The sequence below is a fragment of the Sceloporus undulatus genome, chromosome 2 (genome assembly GCF_019175285.1).
Source record: "Sceloporus undulatus isolate JIND9_A2432 ecotype Alabama chromosome 2, SceUnd_v1.1, whole genome shotgun sequence".
In the NCBI taxonomy this organism is placed as follows: Eukaryota; Metazoa; Chordata; class Lepidosauria; order Squamata; family Phrynosomatidae; genus Sceloporus; species Sceloporus undulatus.
In genome coordinates this window covers 289,825,918-289,849,659 of record NC_056523.1, presented here as the reverse complement: position 1 = coordinate 289,849,659, position 23,742 = coordinate 289,825,918, and the positions used below count along the sequence as shown (strand labels likewise).

At 39.0% G+C, this 23,742-nt stretch overlaps 2 protein-coding genes and 1 pseudogene across 2 annotated transcripts in view; 2 read left to right on the top strand and 1 right to left on the bottom strand.

Annotated features, from left to right (window-relative positions):
* Positions 1-7,840, top strand: part of FAM169A (family with sequence similarity 169 member A) — a 37,287-nt gene extending 29,447 nt beyond the window's left edge. The window contains 3 exon segments of the mRNA XM_042447816.1: positions 2,770-2,955; positions 3,890-4,105; positions 5,152-7,840. Of these exon segments, the coding sequence (XP_042303750.1) occupies positions 2,770-2,955; positions 3,890-4,105; positions 5,152-5,652 (903 nt within the window). The 3' untranslated portion in view covers positions 5,653-7,840.
* A 1,799-nt stretch (positions 7,841-9,639) lies between these two features.
* On the bottom strand, positions 9,640-15,904 carry NSA2 (NSA2 ribosome biogenesis factor). Its single transcript, XM_042452553.1, has 6 exons — positions 15,763-15,904; positions 14,225-14,412; positions 13,737-13,887; positions 11,432-11,611; positions 10,871-11,063; positions 9,640-9,866 (listed from the first exon to the last, which is right to left on the bottom strand). The coding sequence occupies exons 1-6, from the start codon at positions 15,763-15,765 to the stop codon at positions 9,799-9,801; spliced, it is 783 nt and encodes a 260-aa protein (XP_042308487.1). The 5' UTR covers positions 15,766-15,904; the 3' UTR covers positions 9,640-9,798.
* Positions 15,905-17,166: 1,262 nt separating this feature from the next.
* Positions 17,167-23,742, top strand: part of LOC121920665 — a 1,182,487-nt pseudogene continuing 1,175,911 nt past the window's right edge.

Sequence of the window (23,742 nt, the reverse complement as noted above, 5' to 3'; positions counted from 1 at the left end):
TCAAGTCAAAATCTCATGTCTAGGGGTCAATTTAAACAGAAAAGTTAGGCAATGGATTGAAACATCCTGGCTGATGATGGAGGGGGGCTTTGAAACTAGGGATGCAGCTGGGCAAAAGAGTTGGGAGGAGTCAGTGAGGTTGCAGGCTAGCTATGTAGGTACTAACTTGAGCAGGACAATATGAGCGTATCAGAAGGGAAGGAGCGAGAAAACTGTCATGTAGTTGGTTGTGTGGTGTGTGTTTCCAAGAGAATACTAATAATACCAAAAATACTGTGTATGGGGGAATTTAGTCGGTTAAAATTCACACATAGTTGATTTGCATAGAAAAACAGCATTTTCTGTGCACAAAATTACTATTTCGGCATTAACATATTATTTTCCACAATATATGTTGTTTTCCTGCATAGAAATGATGTTTTCTATGCAAAAACAACCACGTGTAGTTTTGGCATAGAATAAGTCCCAAATGGTTAATAGCCTTCAAAAACTACATGGGGGAGAAAAATTGTTTAAAATTATCATTGCTGCCATCAAGAAATGATATACTACAATGTGATATTGGTATGTAATTGAAGAAAGAAAGATGTGAATGGAGGAAGTATGAACGCTTGATTTTTTTTCCATGTTCTCATTCATGTACACGGTATTTCACATAAACGGTGAATACAGTTATAAAACCTAGTGAAAATCAGGATGGATTGTAATATGAATGGATGAAAAGTACCTGTTGTTATTTCAACATCACATTGACTCCATGCCTGTTGGTGGGCTTTCTCTTCCAGGTTGACAAAAATAAGATGGGTAGATAGTATGGAAGGCACTTCTGAAGGTATGATCAATCCATCCAACTGAATCTTTGCTGTTAAATCCTAAGCTGTTTTCTTCATCCTCTTATTAGGAAGGGGGAAGAAGAATGAGTTCTCTAGATGTTTTTAAGCTACTGGCTGTGACATCAGAATTGGCATTATTGCTTTATAATCTTGCTGCGCTTAACTTTAATCATGAATGCTTCTGTACAGACATGATAACATACCAAACTGGGGTTATTACAGTTGTCCTCCTCAATAATACATTATAAGGGCCAAAGGTAGCGGGAAAAAAAAAGAGTTTTAAGGAACACAGACTATTTGGGTGATATGTTACTGTTGTTGTCTTTTTCCACAGCGCTTTGAAGGACAACTGCAGACATGGAGTCTGCATTTTTTATGTTGCTTCAACAAACATAAAATTTATAAAGACCTGTTAGCAATCTGTGTTCTGCTGATGCCAAAGAAGAAGAACCTATGTTTATAACAGAATATTAGAAAGGAGTGTATTAAAGCACATCTGGAAACATTACTTCAGTTCCTAGGAGTCCATCATTGGTGTTTATATGCCTAGGGTTGCTGTAAATACTTCTAGGATTAATCCAGTTGTTAGTCCAGCTAGAATAAATCTATCTAACCAATGGAACTTAACGTGGTGAGTCAGCATGTTATAGTTCCATGGTTTCTGTGGATGTACTCTCGTTGGGACTAACTGTTCGATTTTAGGCTTTAATTTCTAGGCATCACTAGCATAATTTTAGAGCAATTTGGTGTGCTTGGATTCTCAAGTTTTATTACAGTATTTATCAGACTACAAGCTAGCTTGTGTGGTTTTTGTCTCCTCCCCCAGAAATTGATGCCGTAAACACTTCTACTCGAACACGAAGCAATAATCTGAACGTCCAAAATTGGGGGAAAAAGATGCAAGAATCTGAAATGTCTGTAAGGTGAAGAAGGAAACATTTCTCAAACAGCAAGAAAACAGGTGTAGATGTATTTTTTAGTAGTGCCAAAGGTATAGTGTTCTCTGAAGATATTTTCATTATTTTTTTTATTGCTGGTCATTATTTGGGTAGAAACAAACCAATTTAAATAGTTGAAACCCCACAAATTTATTTAAAAATCAGATTATCACTTAAAATTTAAATATCACCAAAAATATGGAGTGAAAACTTGAAATTTCTCAAATTACCAGTCCGTGTTGAAAGGAAAGTCTTCATTTTCCCATAACATAGCAGAACCAAAATTCATTCAACATACTAATGAAAGCTTGCAGTCTAATTGTTAATCAGGATTCTGACAGTGCAATACAAGTATGTGTCTGTTTAGAAATAACAGAACATTATAGTTAACCTAATGAAACTCACCAGGTGCTTGGGTCTGAATAGACATGTCTAGGATGCTCTTTTTGGTTATCTTAAAAACATGAGATGAGGAGGCTGAACACAAAAGAGCAAAAAAAATCAGAGGGAATGGGCCTGTTACAGACAGCCAAATAAAGCTAGCTTAAGTGCTCGAGTCACAGTGGAGGATGGTGTTTTCAATGATGCTGCGTCCTAAGATCCAGAAATCGCACAACCAAAGCCACGGCTCTGTGGTCTTTGGTGTGGCTTCTGGACTCTTAAGACGCATGCATCATTGAAATACCATACCTCCACTGTGACTCGAAGCAGCTTTATTTTGGCTGTCTGTAACAGGCCAATGTTTTTCTTATATGTGCAGCCTAGTCTTGTCTGCATCAAGTGTGGTTTGTGGATTCTGGGGGAGGGGGAGAAGCAATACACTCTAAAATGGTGAATGGAGTTAGAGCATGACTAACCTATAGTCTGTACGTTATAATAATTGATATCTGTTGCCCGATTATGGTGCTGCTTTGTGTTCACTTATTCAATTAATATGCAACACCAATAATATGAATTTCAATATTACATAGTTTTTATTGAACTTTTTATATCAGTAGTTGTTCTTGCCCCTACACAGATTGGAACCTGTTGCACGTGTATCTGAAAGTTCAGAAGAGTTGGTGGATGAAATGGAGGAAAATGTGGCTGAAAGTGAGCAGGAGATACTGGTAGAAAATCAAAAACAACCTACCCAAGAAACATCACAATTATGTGCTCCACCTGAGAAGCAAGATGATAAAGAGGTATACTCAGATTTATATTAGCAGCACGCACTAGATGGTGTCTACTATAATGCTATCTCACTTTCAGCTCTCAGACAGGCTCACATCATCATCGTTTTTTTTAAAAGGAGATAGGCCCTGCCACCACCTAAACACAAAAATATAGGAGAGTTTCTTTTAGTGGTCTCTGTGCTTCATACTCAGGGATCTTCAGTTCGAGAGATTATCCTTGGAATCCTCTAGAAAGCTTGGTGTGCCTTCCACATACTGGAAGGAGGAGGTAGGGAGCGGGCGAAGATGGAGGAGACAATGATTGTGATTTGTCTCTTGAATTTCATTTTATTAATTTTTTCCCAATTTTCTAGTTTATCAGGTCTTTTTGAATTCTGTTCCTATCTTCCAGTTTGTTAGCTACCACTCCCAGTTTTGTATCATCCGCAAATTTGATAAGAATTCCCTCAACCCCATAATCTAAAATAGTGATTCTCCAGATGTTTTTGACTTCAGATCCCAGAATTCCAGACTGTTGGCCACATTGGCTGGGGCTTCTGGGATCTCAAGTCCAAAACACTTGGAGGACTAAAGTTTGGGAGTCACTGATCTAAATAATTGATAAAACATGGAAGGAGCAATGAAAACATAACTACACCATGTTGCTGTGTTCCCAATATCTCAACAAATTAGAATATTTGCATCCAAACTGGTTACTAAGCCATAGTGGGATAGGGAGTCATGAACAGATTATTTCAATGGGGAAAATAATCAGTTTTCCAAACAACAATGGTACAGAACAAGGAGAGCTGTAATGTTGTACAATAAGCTCCAGGCAGAAACAGGACTAACATAGTTGCAAATGCAGTATAACAGTATTGTGTGATAAGCTCCCATATTTACAGCTCTTGGCTCTATTGAACAATATTCTATGCATCATTTTAATATGTACATGCCATTTTAGGAAACTGATGTTGAGCCAGTCAATGGAGAGCTAATGGAAAATGCCATCAAGGTGTCAATAGTAACTGAAGGACAAACAGCTAGTGAAGTTATGGATGGAGATTCAAAGCTCCCATCAGAAAGTTCAGAGGAAGCAACTTTAACTCTCCTTGTCCCAATAATCCTGGATTCCTCAGTAAAATCCACTGAAGACAGTGAAGACAATGTTTCTGATAAGGTGAGGAAAATAATGACACAGTGTTTTAAAATGTTATGCTCTATTTTGTTGGCACAATCATTTCTTAACATGGCTTTGATTAGCAGAATCCTGTTGCTGCTCTTTGCTGGTGTAACTAAGCCAGCAGAGTTGTTGGCAGTAGGCAGGAAAGGCCATGGTTGCTGTACATCTGAGGCAAGTATAGTTTTGGAGAAATAGGTCGCTCAGACCTTGCGAGTTTTGTCTGTCTTCCCTCATCACCACTGTGCAATCAAAGGTGCAACTGCTAATGTAAAAATGCTATTAGAAAATAGCAAAATGCTATTAGAACTTCAATTTTAAAACATCATGGGAAAAATACTGGACTCATTATACTAAGTTCACCATTCTGAACTAAGCCTTGGTGCATTTAACTATTACATATAAAACACACATTGGTATTTGTTTCCACTGTATTTTGTCATAGAAGTTGAAAGCTACCCGTTTCTTTCCCCTAGCACATTGGTGATTTCTGTGTTTTAGAAAAGTGTACTGGTTGAACTCTTACTCAGGTTTTACATCATCTTTGTAGGCTCAGTTTTTAGAAATTGGCTTTAGTCTTTAAGACTCTAAACCAGGCCTTATCAGCATTAGGCTTATCATCACCTTAGCCTCAGGTTTCCATCAGCTTGGCTATCATTTGTATTGATATATCTTGTAGGACAAATCAGTGTTGTCCTTATATTTTGGACTACATCTCTCTAAAGAAAAAAAATGAAATGAAAGGCATCTACGAAGTAACATAGTCTCAGGAGTGATGCAGACAGGCCAAAAGGAGTGATCAGAAGTTGCTCAGGCCCTGATTATCCCAGGGCTGCGGTGACTGGGTGGCCTGCTTCTGAAGTGGGTCGCTGCTGCAATCCCAAATGAGCCACCAGCAGGAGCAGCTTCTGGCTACATCATGGGTATGTGTCATCAAAATGCCATGCCTCAAAAGCATCTGGAAGCTGCTCTATTTGGCCCGTCTGTTTTGGGACTCAGTTGCATGTACTACACTGTTAGCAATTGTTTGTTTTCCTATTCTTCAGGCTGAGAGCATGGCAGATACAGAAGTGCCAATGGAAGAGGAGCAACAAGCAACACAGAGGAAAAAAGGACTTGTTCAAAATGCTGATCCCATTTCAGGAGCAGAGAAGGAAGAACCTTCCAATAATGGCCTTTCAAACTCTGTAGCAACTATGGCACCAGAAGATGGCATTTCTGAGAATGTGTCTCCCAACACAACTTCTTCCTTGGAAGAGCAAAGTGAGGAGGGAGGGTCTGACTCCCCGGAAGCCCCTGTTGCTTTGGGTCAGGGAGCTTTAGTGATGGTTGAACTGGAGGACATCTCATACCAGCAGCATTCAGATGGGCAAAAGAACCAACTGGATGAACAGTCTGAAGAGTCAGCTGAACCAGCATCAGAGAAAGCTGCTGATAGCAGTTCAGAGGAAGTGGAAATTGAGGTGCCCATAGTGGACAGGAGGACCCTACGAAGAAAGGCCAAAGGATATAAAGGACCACCCAAGAAAAAAGGGAAGCTAATTTGAAAGGAGAGCTGTTGTCACTGAAAACAATGTCTGTGTTCCTTTTTCTTTTTTAAAGGACAAGCTGAATGGAACACCAGGACATTCATGTATTCAGACACTGGTATCAAACCCTATTTTCATTTCTTGGCTATACATATTGTGCATTCACCCATTATCCAAGGAGACAAAAGTCAGATATGGAGGTACATGATCGATATTGCTTTACAAAATGTGAAAATATCTATTTTAGCACAGTGACTTTGCATCAGCGATATTGGAAGTGTTGAATGACCAAGCAAATGTCATAGTGCATTGTAATTATTACTATCTGATTTGGTTAAGTTTGCAAACTGTTACATGGAATAACTATTTCCTTAAAAGTGAGTCAAATAGATATTCATTGTCTAATACATGTCATATGCTTCGTTAGTCCCCAGGAGGTAAGCTTGAGACATGGATAAGCAATCTTGTGTCCTACAGATATTTATTTTGGATTACAGCTCCCATCAACCCAGCCATTGCTCAGGATTATGGATGCTGTACACCCAGATCTAGAGGGCACAGAAATGCCTCTCCCTCCATTGGGAGTGGAAGGGAACCCAGTCTGCCATTAGCTTGCTCTGCATGGTGTGGAAGGGTTAATTACACGCTGTATTAAGTCTTGGTAACTTCCCAAGTTTGGGCAGAACAGATGTTGTAACTATAGTTATATTTAAAGACTGTATCATTATTTTGTAGTAAATTACTCTTCAGCAATAACAAAAATAGAAAACATATGACACTATTTGTGTTTAGCTGTGCTCATCTTTCTCCTCATTTTTAATTCTTCATGGACACAGTATCCCAGTTGATTAAATCAAGTGTTACACGTTCCCAGGTATAGATCAGCTAATCCTAGATTTTTGGTTCATATTGGAGTCCTCGGCTTATTTCACCTGTGAATAAAGACTGGTTTTCTTTCACAAATAAAGATCCTAATAAATAGAATGAGTATAAATTAGAATAGTAGCATAGACACTGATAAGAATCGTAATATTTATATGATTCCACCTTTTTATAAGTAGTACAGTTGGCAAGGTTTACAAATAATAGCCTAGATCCAATACAACAGAACCTCCTGCCACTGGAAATCCAGTTCCAAAGGGTTATCCAGCCTCCTAGAACAGGTTTTTAGGGTGTAGAGGCAGCTACAGTGTGAAAGGGATATCATTTCCTCTTCTGATTCTACTGATGGAAGCATTTCTATCAGTGGATATCCTTGTTGGATTTAGGCCACTGTCTTAAATTAGAAACAACTTCTTTTTTAGTATATATTAATAAAAAGCTTCACTTGCATAGCTTTGAAGTGTTTTGATTTTAATCTAAGAATTGGTCTATTTTGGCTTTCTGGTTGTACAAACTTTCTGAGTATTTTCTAAGAACTCAGTTAATTGCTTTTAAAAAACTTTTTGTCTTGAAGAAAGTGCTTTTTTTTTTTAAAGCATGCCGTAAGTTTTGAATTTGAGGTGTATACAAGTGTTGAGTTAAGCCTGCATTTTCAGGATGTTGTGCTTTTTTCTACCAATGTACATTTTGTATATTGTGGGTTAGGAGTGTATTTGCAGAAGTGTGTGCTTGTAAGAAAACATACTCACATGTACTATCACCATTTCTAGATCTGATTAACAGTTTACGTCTCATAGTACTAACGTTTTTTGCTTTTTTGTAAATTGGACACCTTGAAAATTTAAAAAATAGTCTGCAGTTTTTGCTATTGCATAATGATTGGAATTTTCAAGGGTGATGTGGTTTAAATTACAAAGAACTGGTGTACAGTCTTTTTAATAGATGCAGGATGTGGTTGTTAGATGTTTTGGGCTAAGCTTTAATAAAGTAATCATTTAATGAAACTTTTACAGTTCTTGCACTGTAAATCAAAACTATATTTGGTGAGGTGACTCAAGTCTCTATTTTATAATAGCTCCTGCATTAGTAGTCATTAGATGTTCTGAATCATTGTGTTTTCCCCAAGTCAAACGTTACTTTTGTTACAATTAAAGCCCAAAAAACTCTGTCCCAAGTCCATTTTTCTTTTGATTTTGTAACTTAAAATGGTCCTTGATGGAATATCTCATTGCCAACTGTTCAGCTTCTCAACACTTCTAAGGTCTTGCTGTAATATTATGAAACCTGAAGGAATTCTTATAATAAAGCTGTGACTTTAAGAGCACCACTGTTGATTGCTTTATATGTAAACATGGAAAAGTTTTCTTTTGGAGAAACTTTAGAATTTTTCAGTTATTTATCCATGCACGTCATCACAATTAGTCTACAAAACGTATCTTTAAAATAGGCGCACAGGAGAACCTAGAATCAAACTGAATGTTAACTTGAAGACCCATCTGAGGAAGATTGAGCCTGAAACTAACTTTTCCCCCCTGAGATCACATTTTAACAGCCTCTCTATAAGCATCTCACTTAAGTATCTGTTACCTTTAAGCACTTGTAAGAAAACTACTGTATTAGTAAAAATATTTTACTGCAACTGTTACTAAGACCAAGTTTGTAAAAATGAAAACATGACAGAATGGATGTTTTGGAGAGGGTTTACGTTTGGCACTAATGTGTTAGTAGACAAGACTTGTTATGCCTGCAGAGGGAGAAAAAAAGACCAATTCTTTATTATGAGTTGCAACATATGTGATAAAACATGCTGTGCATAGTGTATTGCTTACAATTAAAAAGCAGTATTATCCATTCACTTCTGTTTCTAGGTGCAGGTTAGGACCTAAAGGTATGTGAACTTAACTGTGTAGTTTCTTGGAGCTTGCTGTTTACTCAGATCTTCCTGTTCCTTCTAAGTGTCAAGTTGTGCTTTACATCCTATGGACACATCATCTGCAAAAGGTTTAATTAAATTAAATGCATGAAAAATATAGGACCTCATCTTGTGTTTAATAAAATGTTTTAACATGTAGCTCCACACACTTTTCTGTGCTTTTTGTTCATGTTTGTCACTGTAAGACTTCTCAAAACTGGAGTCTTGCCATTTTGTTATGCAACCATAAACAACATATATTCAGACTTCAGGTCCACACTCATTTTTCATTGTTACAGGACCAAATCTCTAGTTAAAGGGAATTGCCACAAGTGAGGCATGAGATGCTCTGTGGATTTATACTGTTAACAGCTTGATGCTGTCTTACACTAGTGTTCTGTTCAGTATTTTCCAATTTGTCCCTTTATAGTGTGTACTGTGTGTTTGAGCAACAATTAAAGTTACTTTGTAATTTTCTGACTGCTTTCAGTAGTTTGCAGAGATGTTGATATACCTTTTAATTTTTCCATTGCTAAATTGCAGGATGAACTCTAGGCTTATGATAAAAGTCCTTACATTAAGTTAAGAATGACATGGGGGTCAATGGAAGCTAGCAGGATTATGCATTATGGATAAAATAAAGCAGAAACCTCCCTTGGTCAGACCAAATTCTTCAATCAATAGACTTCTGAGCTGGTCAATTTTGAAAGTTGGTGATTTTTGCCAAATTCCCTCTCTCCCTACAAGCCCTTGAAAATGGGTTCTTAAAGGAAATGGTAATGTTAGGAACTGGCAGTTGGGGAAAAGTCCTTTCTGTCAGCAGGGTGTTCTCAGAAGAACTCTGTTTCTGTTGGCAAAAGCAATTTTTGGATCTAACCCCAACTTTACATATCTGTCCATACAATCTTGAAATTGTTGTTGCTTTGTTTTCCCTTCGCTAAAATGATTTGCTGGTATAAACATTAGACTTGTGAAGAAAGGGTTTTCATCCTGTATCACTACTTGGCTGTATAGTCTCTGTTGCTGCTGTAACAGGTGTCAGTATCAGATTCATCCTGGCTACCTTCTTCATATCAATCCTCCTCCCACATGCTTTGAATTCTGTCTTTTTTTAGCAGCATTCTTTCCCATTCTGACTGCACCTCACCTTTTTGAAAGTAGTATCAATTGAATAAGCCAGTTCCCCAAGTCATCAACATATTGAATGAGGCTTTGGTTCAAGTTGGCGTTCTTTATTTTTTGTAAAGGAAAAAGAAAAGCCAGTCCTTTCTGTTCAGCTGCTGATGCTTTGATACAAGGTCTTTTTCTACGAGTATTCTGAGGCAGTCTTCCTTCTTGCTTGGGAAAGCTGCTGTGACAAAACATGCTGCTTATACAAGTAGAACGGCATTAATACATCCATCATTTTCTGGATTGTTTGTTACTTGTGCATATTTTCCTGAAAAAGGAGGAAAAAATCTGTTTAAAAATGATTGGTAAAGTGGACTTAAATTTCCTTCACTTTTATGAATGACACAGATGTATTGCTCATACTGCTGCAATCAATGTAACATACATAAAAATAGTAAAAAATAGTACTAAAGGCTAGGATCCTACAGGTGACTTATTTTATAGTTGCCTTCATGCACTGGTGGCAAAGGGAGGCAGCTTGGTCTGTCTTCCCCATGTGCAAGGGCAGCAAGAATGCCCATGGCACACCCCTGCAGCAAAACACTGGCCAGGAGACATAACTGTAATCAGGACCCCCTCACCAGGTGTTACTGTGTTGCCTGAAAAGGGGTGGAGCACCCTCTCCAGCTGACAACACAAGTGCATTGACATATTTGCCCTCTGCCAATGTGCTTACTCAGTTGGGGCCAAAGTTCATGCAAGGCCAGCACTAAGCATGAATGAGTAAGCTCTGGGTCTTTCTTGACAATAAAAAGGTAGAATGCAGTAGTAGGGAAGAGGAAGGTGCCTTGCTACCTGAACCTGCACCAACCAAGGTAAGATGGCATTAAGCTGTGTTTTGGCTGTGTTTTGAGGTACAACTTAGGCCATAGGGGGGAAAAAACACCCACACACATGTTAAACATATACCAATTTTGGAACTGATTTAAAGAAATATACAGAAGGATCCAAATGTGCCAGAAGAGAAAGTGTCATATAGTCAATGCTGAGAAGCTCAGTCTAACATTTTAAGAGCCACATGAGTACCATCTTTGCTGGGCAAAGTTAGACAAGAGCAAAGCTATGAAGATCCCAGCAAGTATGGGGTAATTCGTTTGCTTCTGCGCTAAAGTGCTGTTTTTATTAGGAGGACATCCTTCACCAGCATCATCTTTAAAGCCTTCTCATAAAATGTAAAAAAAAACCATTTGATCTATGTCCAGTTTCATCCTGGATGATCTTTCTGTGCAGTATTTAAGATGTACAGTTTGTGAATCGTATTTGGATACTTACCCCAGACTACTTTGCCCCCTTGAGTTACAAGACCAAGCTCGCTGACATTTACTTCAATGACTGTGCCTTTTGTAATTACCCCCAGAGATGTATATAGGGGAGAAGATGGATTCTTTTTTACACCAAGGATGGGTAGACAAAAAGTGGCTTTAAGTTCAGGATGTGTTACATGGGCCTTCTTGAATCGCAAACCCTGTTAAAAGATAAGCAAAAATATCAATCACAAGAAAAGTGCCTTTCACATAATTGCTGAAAATACCCCCTTGTTTTACATAACGGAGGGTGCATCTCCAGAAATAATCCTGTTTGACACCACTTTAAATGTCATTTTCTTAATGCTATGTAATAGTGGGACTTGTAGTTTGTTGTGGTACCAGAACTCTGTCAGAAGGCTAAGTGATTCACAAAACTATAATTCCCAGAATTCCATAGCATTGAGCCAAGGCAGATAAAGTGGCATCAAACTGGATTATTTATGCAGTGAGGATGCAGCCTGAAGGAAGATAACCGTGAAACAAACCATAAGTAGCTACGGATGAAACAAACTACAAAAGCATTTACCATTGGTCGAATGAACCGCTCGTATTTTGGAGGTTTGCGAGTAAAGCCGTCCCCAACAAAGCACACTTTGGTAACCATCCTCTTCCATGCCTTCTTCTTCCTCTTTCCTGTACGGATCACTTTGAGTACTTCTGTCTCTCCCTGGGCACGGACTTTGGGTACAGGAACTTCCCATTTTCCCTGGAGGGATGAAACCAGACAGGATTGTTAAGAGTAAAGATGGGAAGTGAGAAGAATGAACACAAGATTAATTAACTACATATATTTAATTAGTATTTATAAGACAATCTCTTCTTAAAAATGAAAATTAGCCACCATTTATTTTGACAAAATAGAAACGCTACTACAGTTATGCTATAGTCAGAAACTATGGGGTTTGCTCAGGCAATAATCCTTATTATTATTATTATTATTATTATTAACCTTTATTTATAAAGCGCTGTAAGTTTACACAGCGCTGTACATAAATTTTTTTTTTAGTCAGACAGTTCCCTGCCCTCAGGCTTACAATCTAAAAGATTATCAGTCTTTGCCTGTCTGAAGTCCTTTGCATGTGCTTGAGGACTAGTGGGACAGCTGCTATTATACTGAGCTTTGGAACATGCACAACTGATGCACTGTTTCCATTTTCTCCAAAATTCAGCAAACTGCGTTCCCAGTGCTCAACTCATAATGGACGCTGCATTTGGCAAATGTGTATCACAGTGTTCCTGCCTCCTCTAAATTTTGCATAAGAGTACCTTCCTCTGGATTTATACAAAAGAGGGTTCATAATCTTCTGTACAAAGCTTTGGAGCAGACAGAAGTTTCCTACTTTAGCATATGATAAACTTAAAAGACCGCCCCCCCCCCTTGCTAATTCTCTATAATCTGCAGAGTACATAAGGATCTATTCTGCTCTATGTCCTATCTAGTCAAACATTTACTCCTACTAACAATCTATTCAGGCCCATAATTGTCTTAAGTTAATTTCCAGAAATTTCAATTATATACACAAGTCTTGATACAACACATTATTGAGCATACAGGATATGACATGCCCCATCATGTTTCTGAAGAGCACATGTAAGCCAAAACTTTTTTTGAAGTTTAGTACTTCTCTGTTGCAGACACATACCTTTAAATGCTCTTAAAAAATGGGAAAGAGCACCCTGCATGCACTGAGGGAATCAGGGAAACTGCTGGTCAGTAAAGAAGCCAATTTGGGGTACAACCTATTCTTGATGGGGGGTGGTGCTCCCTCTGAAGAACAAGGTTTGTATCTTACATTGCTCCTGGAAGGCCACGTGGGTGCTGTAGCCAAGTACCTTGGTTCAACTGTAGTTTGTGCATCAGAAAGTCACATCTGATTACAGTGATGCATGCCTTTATTGCCTCTAGGCCACTGTAACGTTCTTTATTTTTAATTTTATTTATTTCATTTTTATTCCGTCTTTCCTCCCACAAAGGGATCCAAGATGGTTCACAAGATAAACCTCTTTCTAGGGCTGCCTTTGAAAAGTATTCAGAAACTACAGCTAGTGCAAAGTGCAGTAGCCAGAATGCTATTTGATTTGCAAAGCATATAGCACCAGTTTTAAACTAATTTCATTTTGTTTCAGGACTCAATTCAAGATACAGATTTTGTTCAATAAAGAAATGGTTTCAGGTTGGAATATCAGCATGTGTGAGCCAGCATGGCATAGTTGTTCGAGCATTATACTACAAGACTTGAGACCAGGGTTTGATTCCTTCTCAGTCATGAAACCCAGTGGGTGACCTTGGACAAGGCACATGCCCTCATACGCAGGCAATGGCTAATCTCCTCTAAACAAATCTTGTCAAGTAAACCCATTATAGGTTAGGCTTAGGGTTGTCATAAAGCAGAAATGACTTGAAAGCACCTGACACACACAGAGACACCTGTTCCTAAAAACTGCCATCTTCCTCAGAGGCCCTGTTGTATGACCCATCACCAAGAGAAGTTAGTTGCTAGGTACACAAGACAGGTTATTGTCTATAGCAGCACTTACACAGGGGAACTACCTCTCAAGGAAGGTCAGGTTGATTTTAACCCTATCAGCTTAAGTAGATAAGAAAAACTTTGCCAGACTTTTTATGAGTCATAGCATTGCTTGGGCTTGTTTTAAAGAATGGTCTGTTCTTATTCATATTTTATTGCCCAATCCTATATTTATTGCAAATTGATTTGGGTGCTCCGATAGGCACCCAAATCAGCATATAAATACTTTAAATAAATGTTCTAAATGGATATCAGAGTTAATATCTAGGAAATCACTATCTATTGGTTGCATCTATTACTTACAGCTTTCTCTTTTCGCTTTTGTTTGATCATGTTGGAAAGAACTTTTGCTCGGGACTGGCCCTCTCTGTCTAGCAGGTATGCTGGAACAGCTCCTTCTGGGGTCTTGTCATCATTCTTCTGTTTGGTGTTTCTCTTTTCGTGCATCTTAATGCTAAAGGAATACAATGCATATACAATAACTTTCAAAAATCAGAAAAGCAGTAATTAGTTCAGCATCAAACAGTTTAAGGGAAAAATACAGTGGTTACACTGCTCTTTTAAGAGAGAGAAGTAAATGAATCATACAAAAATGAAAAAGGTGCAATTAATAACAATTGACTAGTCATGAATTTTTCCTGACATAGTTACACAGAGCCAAAATTATTTATCAGAATCCACTAAATGACATAAGTTACAGGTACTAGCCATGACTCCCATTGAGGCTAGATTCCAAGTATACCAATAACTGGTTATACTAAAGTTTTTCAGCTATACATGAGCGCACTCACGTCTTCTTCATCTGTATCTTCTCTGCATGCCGCTGTTTATGATAAAGCTTGGCTTTCAGTCCAATCATTTTCTTGGCCTTCTTTGAGCGCTCATGAGCCTCACGGCCCTCTTTCTTTCTTTTCTTTTCATGGTAATCCAAGCGATAGCCATATCGTTTCCGATGTAACTCAATATACTCATTTTGAGGCTATAAAATGCATTAAAAAGAAATATATAAATAGTCAATCTATCTATCTATCTATCTATCTATATACACACACACACACACACTTTTTTTTTTTTGAATATATAACTTCAAATTACACAATCAGCCCATCTAAGAAATACTTTTGATTGGCTGCTCAACACAAAACTAAGACTTGCAATTGAAGCAAATTTATGTATCCATTTGAAATTATTTACACAAATAAGGAGTTTTTCATAAATCTGCTTGAAGTGCAAGTCTTAGATTCAGAATCATTAGTCTAGAGACGCCATAGTACTGAAGTTATTTGAACTTCAGTATCAGCATGCTGTAGTAGTTTACGTACTGAACTACAACTCTGGAGAACAGGGTTCAATTCCCCACTTGGCCATGGAAACCCACACACACACATACATATAAGGGGAGCCAGTGTGGCTTAGTGGTTTGAATGTTGGACTGTGACTATGGAGACAAAGGTTTGCTTCCCAGCTCTGCCACGGAAACCCACTGGGTGACCCTGGGCAAGTCACACTCTCTCAGCCTCAGAGGAAGGCGCTGGAAAAAATCCTCTGAACAAATCTTCCCATGACAGATTCTCCTTAGAGTCGCCATAGGTCAGAAACATCTTGAAGGCAGAACAACAACAAATATACACACAATACACAGTACAGATAGATAGATAGATAAGTGTTTATACACACACATATATTTGTGTATATACATACAAGGCAAATACATCTCTACATACATATATATGTGTGTGTGTATATATACACACACACATTTGTATATTTGTGTATATACCATACACAAAAACAAATCTCTACATACATATATGTGTGTATACACACACACATAAATTAATGTGTATATGTATATATAATATGTATGTTTATGAATATATATATATATATATTTACACACATACACATGTGAATACACACACACATACATAAAAATATATACACATATATACACACATATGCATATACATACATACACACACACATATATGGATATACACACACATATATGCATACAAACATATACATATATATAGACATACACACATACATATACATACACATACATATCTGCATATATATATATATATATATACACACACACACATATATGTGGATATGTAGACACACACATATACATGCACACACACACACACAGATATATATATATATATATATATACACACACACACACACACACACACATATGGATACACACACATATATATATGTATATAAAGAGGAACCAGTCTCCTCCGTGCCGAGGGAGCGTGTCTCCTCAGAGGCGAGGCTTCCCTATCCTCTACCCCCGCTTTCTCCCTCTGCTCACCATGGCTCTCGGGGGAGGCTCACGCTCTCTTCGCCCAAGCGGCCGGGAAGGGAAGGAAAAGGAGGGTCCTCCTCTAAATCCGCTCCGAGTCGCAACGGGCTCCGCTTCCTAAGGTTCCGCCCCTGAGTGGCCACATCCGGACATTGGGCTCCCCTCCCTCCCTCCTGCTAGCCTCCCAACAGCGCCCCTGGCGGCTGAGGGGGGGAAGGGAAGCCCTGAGGGGCTGAGGAGGAATAGGGCTAGAAGGCTGCATCCGCACGGCACGGATAATCCAGTTTCGCACCGTTTTAACCGTTTTAACCCTAGCACCGACATAGCTCAGTGCTAGGGAATTCCGGGAAGCCTAGTTTGGTGATGAGGCATTTAGCCTTCTCTGTTAGACAGCTCTGGTGCCACAACTAACTACGGTTCCCAGAATTCCCTAGCATATTTCCTTCGAGGTCTATATAGTCCAGCGTTGTGTAGTGGGGCTTTGAATACTGGACTATGTGTGTATGCACCCCCCCCCACACACAAATATATATACTTACACAATATATATATATATATATATATATATATATAGTACATACACACACATATATACATACATGCATATACACACAGAAATATATATATATACACACATGCATAGATACATACATGCATATACATACACAAATATTGTATATATATATATATATATATATACACATACATACACAGTACACACACAAATATGTATAAACACACATATATACATACTGTACATGCATATACATGCAGGAATAGATATATACACATATATATACACACATACATATATACATACATGCATACACACACGAACACACACGTATTCACATATACAGTATACATGTATGCATGCATACACATGTATACACACACAAAGGACGCCAGCGTGGCGCAGTGGTTTGACTGTTGGACTAGGCCTCTGTGGAATCCTGGGCTCAAATCCCCACTCGGCCATGGAAACTGTCTGGGTGACCTTAGGAGAGTCACACTCTCTCAGCCTCAGGGGAAGGCCATGGCAAACCCCCTCTGAACACACCTTGCCAAGAAACCCCCATCCATGAGAGGTTCGCCTTGGGGCTCAGCATTAGTCAGGAACGACTTGGAAGCACTCAACAACAACTAGGGTCCAAGACACACTGCAGAAATAATCCACTCTGACGGAGCTGTAACTGCCCTGGCTCAGTGCTGGGGAATCCTGGGGACTGTAAATTCATTGTGGCACCAGAGCTCTTTCTGGCAGAGAAGCCTAAATGCCTGACACACACACTACAGTTCCCAGGATTCCCTAGCATTGAGCCAGGGCAGTTAAAGCGGCCTCAATGTGCGTTATTCTATCTGCAGTGAATGAGGGAGGAGTAGGACATGGGGGAAAGGAAGAGAGAGGACACACTCCAGCGGAAGTAGTCAGCCTCAAGTGGAGAGAGATGGGAAGTGTGTAGAGAGGCAGAATGCCCTGGCTTAGGTTCCCCTTTTTCTGAATGTTCCCAGTGTGGGATTTCACAGAGAAGAAAAATAGAGTACTAAATAGTGTTTTAGTGCTGGGTTTTTGGTGTGTGCCAATGAAGGTCTTTCCCTTTGCAGTCTGTTTGAATAGGATGAACTGTCTGACTTATCTCTCTACTTTTCCTCTTGCAGTTGTTTGCCCTCTGTGACTGTGAAACATGCTGAGAGATGCAAGGAGGCTGCTGCTGGCTCCCCTGGTCAGAGTGCTATGTTTGCACAGCAAGGTGGGTTGTTGTTTTAAAATTAAATTAAAAGAGGACTTTAAATATCTGGGTTCAACTCCCCTCTCAGCCATGGACACTCGTGGGCAAATCACAACCCTGTAGCCTCAGATCTGGATTTAAAAAAGGACTTTAAATATTGCATGCATTCATTCTTATGCCTCAAGGTTTTAAAAAACCTTTTAAAACACATCAAGGCGAAGGAAGTCATGTATGTATGAAAGAAATTGGAAATGGATATGGATGACTGAGTAGACAAAGAGTTAGGAAGAAAGTTAGGTTTCTTTTTTAGAGAGATACTGGTAAGTAGTAGAAGGTAGGAGTAAGTGAAGAAAGCTGGTGAAGGGATGGATAGACGAAAAGGATAGATAGGAAGGTTAGGAAGAATAGGCTAAAGAAGAGAGTTTAGAGAATAAATCGGAGTTAGTAAGAATAGTAAGGAGTGACTTCTAAACAAACACCTTGGACATACTGATACTCATTATTTACCTTATCTTCTGGACAATCAGAAAACAAGTGATGCTCACAATGGAGCAAAATATTGTTACATCGTATGTAAAAATGTTCCCAATTGGATGATGATAACTAATATGTGTATAACATGACCTTGAATTTGTATTTGTATCTGAAATTGTTTTTAACAATTGTTAATAATTGTATTTTGCAATTATTATTTTATCAAGTGTTTGTATACTGGTCAACGACCAAATAAATTTTACTACTACATCTGTTTAGTAAGGAGTGAGGAAGAATGAGAAGGGATAGGAAGAGGAAGAGAGGGGAGGAAGGGAGAGTTGAGGAAGAAAGGAAAAAAGAAAGCCAAAAGACTGAAGTTAAAGAAGGGTCAAGAATGGTATGATGTATGTGACTGGGTTTGAATTATTTTTGTATTTGATTGATTATATGCTAGTGTATATGACAGATTGTTTTTTTAAAAATATTTAACAATAAAATTAATTAAACAAAAACACCTCAAGGTTTTTAAAAGGACATAGATGACTTAAGAGAAGGTAAGATGCGAAGTTATTACAGTGTTGTTGTAGTTGTTGTCTGTCTTCAAGTCATTTCCAACTTATGGTGACCCTAAGGCAGTGGTCCCCAAACTGTGCCCTTTAAGACATTTAGAACTTCAGTTCCCAGAATCCCAGACTATTGGTGAACATGGCTGAGGCTTCTGGGAGCTGAAGTCCAAAATCTCTTAAAGGGCACAGTTTGAGGCCCCTGTCATGGGGTTTTCCTGCCTTCAGAGGAAGAGAGTGTGGCATGCCTAAGGTCAAATAGAAAGGGGAGACTAAACAAAGTACCAAGGTAATGGGTATCCTCACATCATTTATTGTGATATATAGTATGTGAGGATGCCCATTACCTTGGTACTTTGTTTAATCTCCCCTTTCTATTTGATAATTATTTGTGAAAGCTTCCTGTTGTTTTGTTCTAGTTTGCCTAAAGTCACCCAGTGGGTTTCTGTGACTGAGCTGGGAATCAAAGCCTAGTTTCCAAAGCACTACTCAACATGGGAAGTATAAAAACCTGCTGGGGCTGCATCTGCACTGCAGAAATAATCCAGTTTGACCTCACTTTAACTACCATGGCTCCATGCTACAGAATTCTGTGAATTGTAGTTTGTTGTGAGTGACACCAGAGATTTCTGACAGGGAGAGCTCTCAAAACTACAATTCCCAGAATTCCATAGCATTGAGCAATGGCAAGTAATGTGGGGTCAAACTGGATTGTTTCTATAGTGCGTATGCAGCCTGACTGACCTTGGGCAAGTCACACACTCTCAGTCTCAGAGAGTGGCAATGACAAATCCCTCTCTGAAGAAACTTGTCAAGATAACCCTATGATAATGGCTGCATTTTCGGTTGCCATGAGTCAAAAATGGCACACAACAACAACAATGCAAGAATTATTAATAAATATTTCTTAAATATAATTATTAAGAAATATGATTGAATTGAATACACTTGTATATATTAAATGAATGTATGCATATGAAAATATGCTTTTGTTAATAAACATATTTAAAGAGAAAAAAGATTATGAAGTTGCATTGAGTGGGATTTTTTTTATTCCATGGGCGGATTTGAGAGTTTGGTTAGAGTAAGGGTTGGTGTGTGTGGCTTATATGGAAGGGTTCCTGAAACTGCCCAGGATATCATGATCTAAAAATATTCGCATCAGTCTCATACTTGCTGGTGTTGTGTAATGTGATAATAAACTTACTGAAATTAGTTTTGACAAATTATCCAGAGCTTTTCATTTCTCCAATGATGTTTTTTGTCTTTGTAGTGTATGTACTGCAGAAAAGGCAGAGTTCTAGCAGTAAAATGTGTTAAAGGCTGTTTGAAACTTCAGAGAAATTATAGTTTTCCAGCAGGTAACTTTTACACAATATATTTTCATATTTTTGTTGCTCATTCCTGTCCACTGTATTCCTATAGAGAGAAAACTGTGGAAAATATATTTTGGAGCAGTATTGTAGTATAACCTTGCATTTTAGCTTTTATATGTCTGAAAAAAGGTCCTGGAGGTATTTTGCAGTTGGAGAATAACAAAATATGGAGTTTATGGAATTCTCAAAAGAAGCTACTGAAATGGTATCTTACTTTTTGATTAAAATCTCCAAAACAATTTGAATTTTTCATAAAATCCAATAGTCATGTTAAAATCTTTAAACTTAGAGATAGGAATCCTGCAACCTTTCAGATGTTGTTACTCTCTCCCAGCAGTGCTATCCAATGGATAGCCAATGGAGAGAAATTCTGAGAACTGTAGTCTCAAAACATTTGGAGGGCTGCATGAATCCCATCCTGCTTTAAACAAACTCCTTTCCCACTTAAGGGATATTTGGTTCCTCTAAACACAGGGCAGTGAAGCAGTAGAAGGCATTAGTTCTTGATCTGACTTAGGAATAATGTGTTTGCCTGCCCTATTTCTGTATAGTGACAGTGACCAGTGTGACCTCACATGACCAGTGTGAAGAGGACAGTCCCCCAACATTTTGTATACTTTGGGCTACAACCCCCATAGTTCCTGAACTCAAGACATGTTTGATAGAATTGCTGGAAATTATAGACTAAAACATCTGGAAGGTGCCACGTAGGAATAGTGTGGTTTAGCTGAACCACATCTAGGCTTATCATGCTATGTACAACACTCTCCAAACATCGGTCTTTTTCTTTGTGGCTTTCTTCAAGCTTCTTTATATTACATTTCCAAAGAAATAGATGCTTTACTTGAACAAGTAGTTTCACTAATGGAGCTGGTAGTCTCTTTATCCTGAGAAAAAAAGGTGGAACCTATATGTTCAGTAGCACACTCTTGTGCATTAGGATATTTGGCTGGGAGCTATGTGTGTTGTAAACAATATAATTTCTGTTCTTTGACGTATAAATGTCTGTTCTGGCCATTTTTCTTTGCTGCAGATGAAGTAAAATCTTTGCGCTCTATCATCACTCCACCTGTGTCTAAGTAAGTGATTGTGACTTTGTATATGGGATTGTAGAAATAATTTGTGGGCTATAAGGTTGGCAGGCTTTTGTAACAGCAAACATTTACACCTGCAGTTGGGTAGATAAAGAAATAGTAGGGAAGAAACTAAATTGAAATTAGCAGTTGAGTCAGTTTATGAAATGGGAATATTTTAGTTGATGTCAACACTTTGTTTCTGTCTGACATCTGATCAATCCCTTCTTTGGAAAATACAGTGAGATTATGAGGGGGAAATTAGAGATCCAGCATTTTTTAAAAAATGATGTAGTGAGGAACTAAGGGCCGGAACAGAGTGGCATGAAGGGTTGGCTTGAAGCTGTCCCCACTGAAGATGCCTTGGGACCACGGCAAACACATGCCATAGTCCTGAAGGCACCCTCTGTCATCAGCCCAAATAGAAGTGGAAAAGTTCTGCTCTTATTTGGACCGGGTTTGGGCCACCTTAGGAGGTCCTGGCGGAACTTCCAGGCACTCCGGCACCGTGCAGTGTCAAAATGTCATGCTCCCAGAGCATCTTGAAGCTGCCCTGTGTGATTGGCTGGGCAGCTTCAAGACATCTTGGTGGGAGGGGGTGTGTCAAAATCTCGTACCCCCAAGTTATCCGGAAGCTGGCTTTTGCGGCCAGTCTGTTCTGACCCTAAATATTAATAACATGGATGGAGAACCTTGGCCTGCAAGCTTGATACTACATGGGTTCCCTGCCTTTATGTCTGACCAGGAAGTGGATTGCCTTATAAACCAATCCCCTTCCTTCCTTATTTGCAGTTTGTGATTTGAAGAGAGGTAGAGAAAGGAAGATTTTAGATAGGCCAGCTCATGTGCTACAAAGCTCCTTTATTCAGCATCGTTTATATTGGGAGCGAGCCCACCACATGCTTGTACTTTGCTTTTTGCTGGAAGCTGGAATCCACCAACTGGAGTCCAATAAAAAAGACATGTACAGAAACTTAAAGTATTTTGAGCTTAACAATCTGTTTTTGTCCATCAATACAAAAATCCCCTGCTAATTATCCAGAATTTTATTTATTTCAAAAGTCTAATTTAGGGATGAGTGGGAAGATGAAACATTTTGTTGCTGCTATCGTTAAATATTTGAGAGTCAGAATTGCTAGCCAACCTACTGCAGATAACATGGAGATCCACTAGATCCAGATCTGTCTTCTGACTACTCCTAACTCATGGGAATGTATTTTAAAATTGTGGTCTTGTTATCTGTGTGTGGCATTATCATGCCAGATTTACAATAGTGAGCCATCTTGCTGTGGCCTTGACTAAAACTACTTTAAAATTTGTCTGACTTATTCCTGGATTACCTCATAATTATGAGTACTGGTGTGTTTTCAAGGGTTGTACAGAAGAATATAGTTGAATGTTCAGCTTGTATAGAGATGAACAGAGTTATTTGTAAAATTATAACAATTGCATTAAGAAATACCTAGAAGCTAAGTATTTGCTTTTTTATGTAGAATCCGCAACATTGGCATCATGGCTCACATAGATGCAGGAAAAACAACGACCACAGAGAGGATGTTGTATTATTCTGGATATACAAGAATCCTTGGAGGTTAGTGTCCCGGTCCCTCAGGTTCAGCAATATTTTACAAGATCATATTTGCAGGCTGCTGTCTGTCCTGTTCCTTATTTCTGTTGGTTTTCGCTAGATGGTTTGAGTCCCTTTCTCAGCTTTACAGAGCTTGCAAGTGAGATTGACTTGCTTTATAATTGCCATCATCACCCAACTCCTCTTAATGCTGTTCTCAACTGTTCCTGCGCCATATGGAGGCCATCAGCATTTGCTGTTCTGTGAAGAAGAGCAGGTTAGAGTGTGATGATATTTGTTGGAGGCTCATTGAGGCCTGTTTTTCAACAAGGAGCTGACTGAGCTGGAGGGTATATCTCCTCTGGCAGTAATAGTGTCATCTTGTGACTAAAGTCCAATCTCTAATCTGCTTTTTCCTTCAACACCCCATTCCTTTCATGATTTTGTCCTGTTGGATTTTTCTGCACCACAGCTGTCTCCTCAGTATTTGTGCAGCATCCTCCAATTTGTTTTTGTAGTAATAGTAGTAGTAGTAGTGGTATGTAGTAGTAATATTTATTTATTTCTTACCAGCCCTTCTCCATGGAGCATGGTGGGGAACAACAACAATTAACAAACAACATCAGTTAAAAGACACTGGTTAAAACACACATCCATTTAAAAAAACAAATAAGATGTGCACATATTAAAACAATCCACATCTAAATCTCAACATTTAAAAATCACAATTTAAAAATAATATTTTTTTTTGTTAATTGTTTTTAGTGTAATTAAAAAACCCACATAATTAAACTTAAATATCAAACAATATATACTCGTCCCTCCACATTCACATGGATTAGGGCAGGGGTCAGCAACCCCTGGCCTGCGGGCCGGATGCAGTCCGCGGAGGCCTTTCCGCCGCCCCCTGCCTGCCCCGGCCGCTGCCGCCGCCGCTTGCGGCTTTTCCCAGCTCCTGGGGGCCGCCATTTTGTTTTCCAAAATGGCGATGAAGTCTCGCGCGACCTTCCCCGAGGTCGCGTGAGACTTCGCCGCCATTTTGGAAAACAAAATGGCGGCGACCTAGAGGCGAAGTCTCGTGTGACCACAAGAAAGGTCGCGCGAGACTTCGCCGAGGCCCGCTGGGAGGCACGTTGCCATCGCTGGGGCCCTCCAAGAGGGCTCCGGCGGTGGCAGCGACCCTCTGGGAGGCCCGTTGCCATCGCC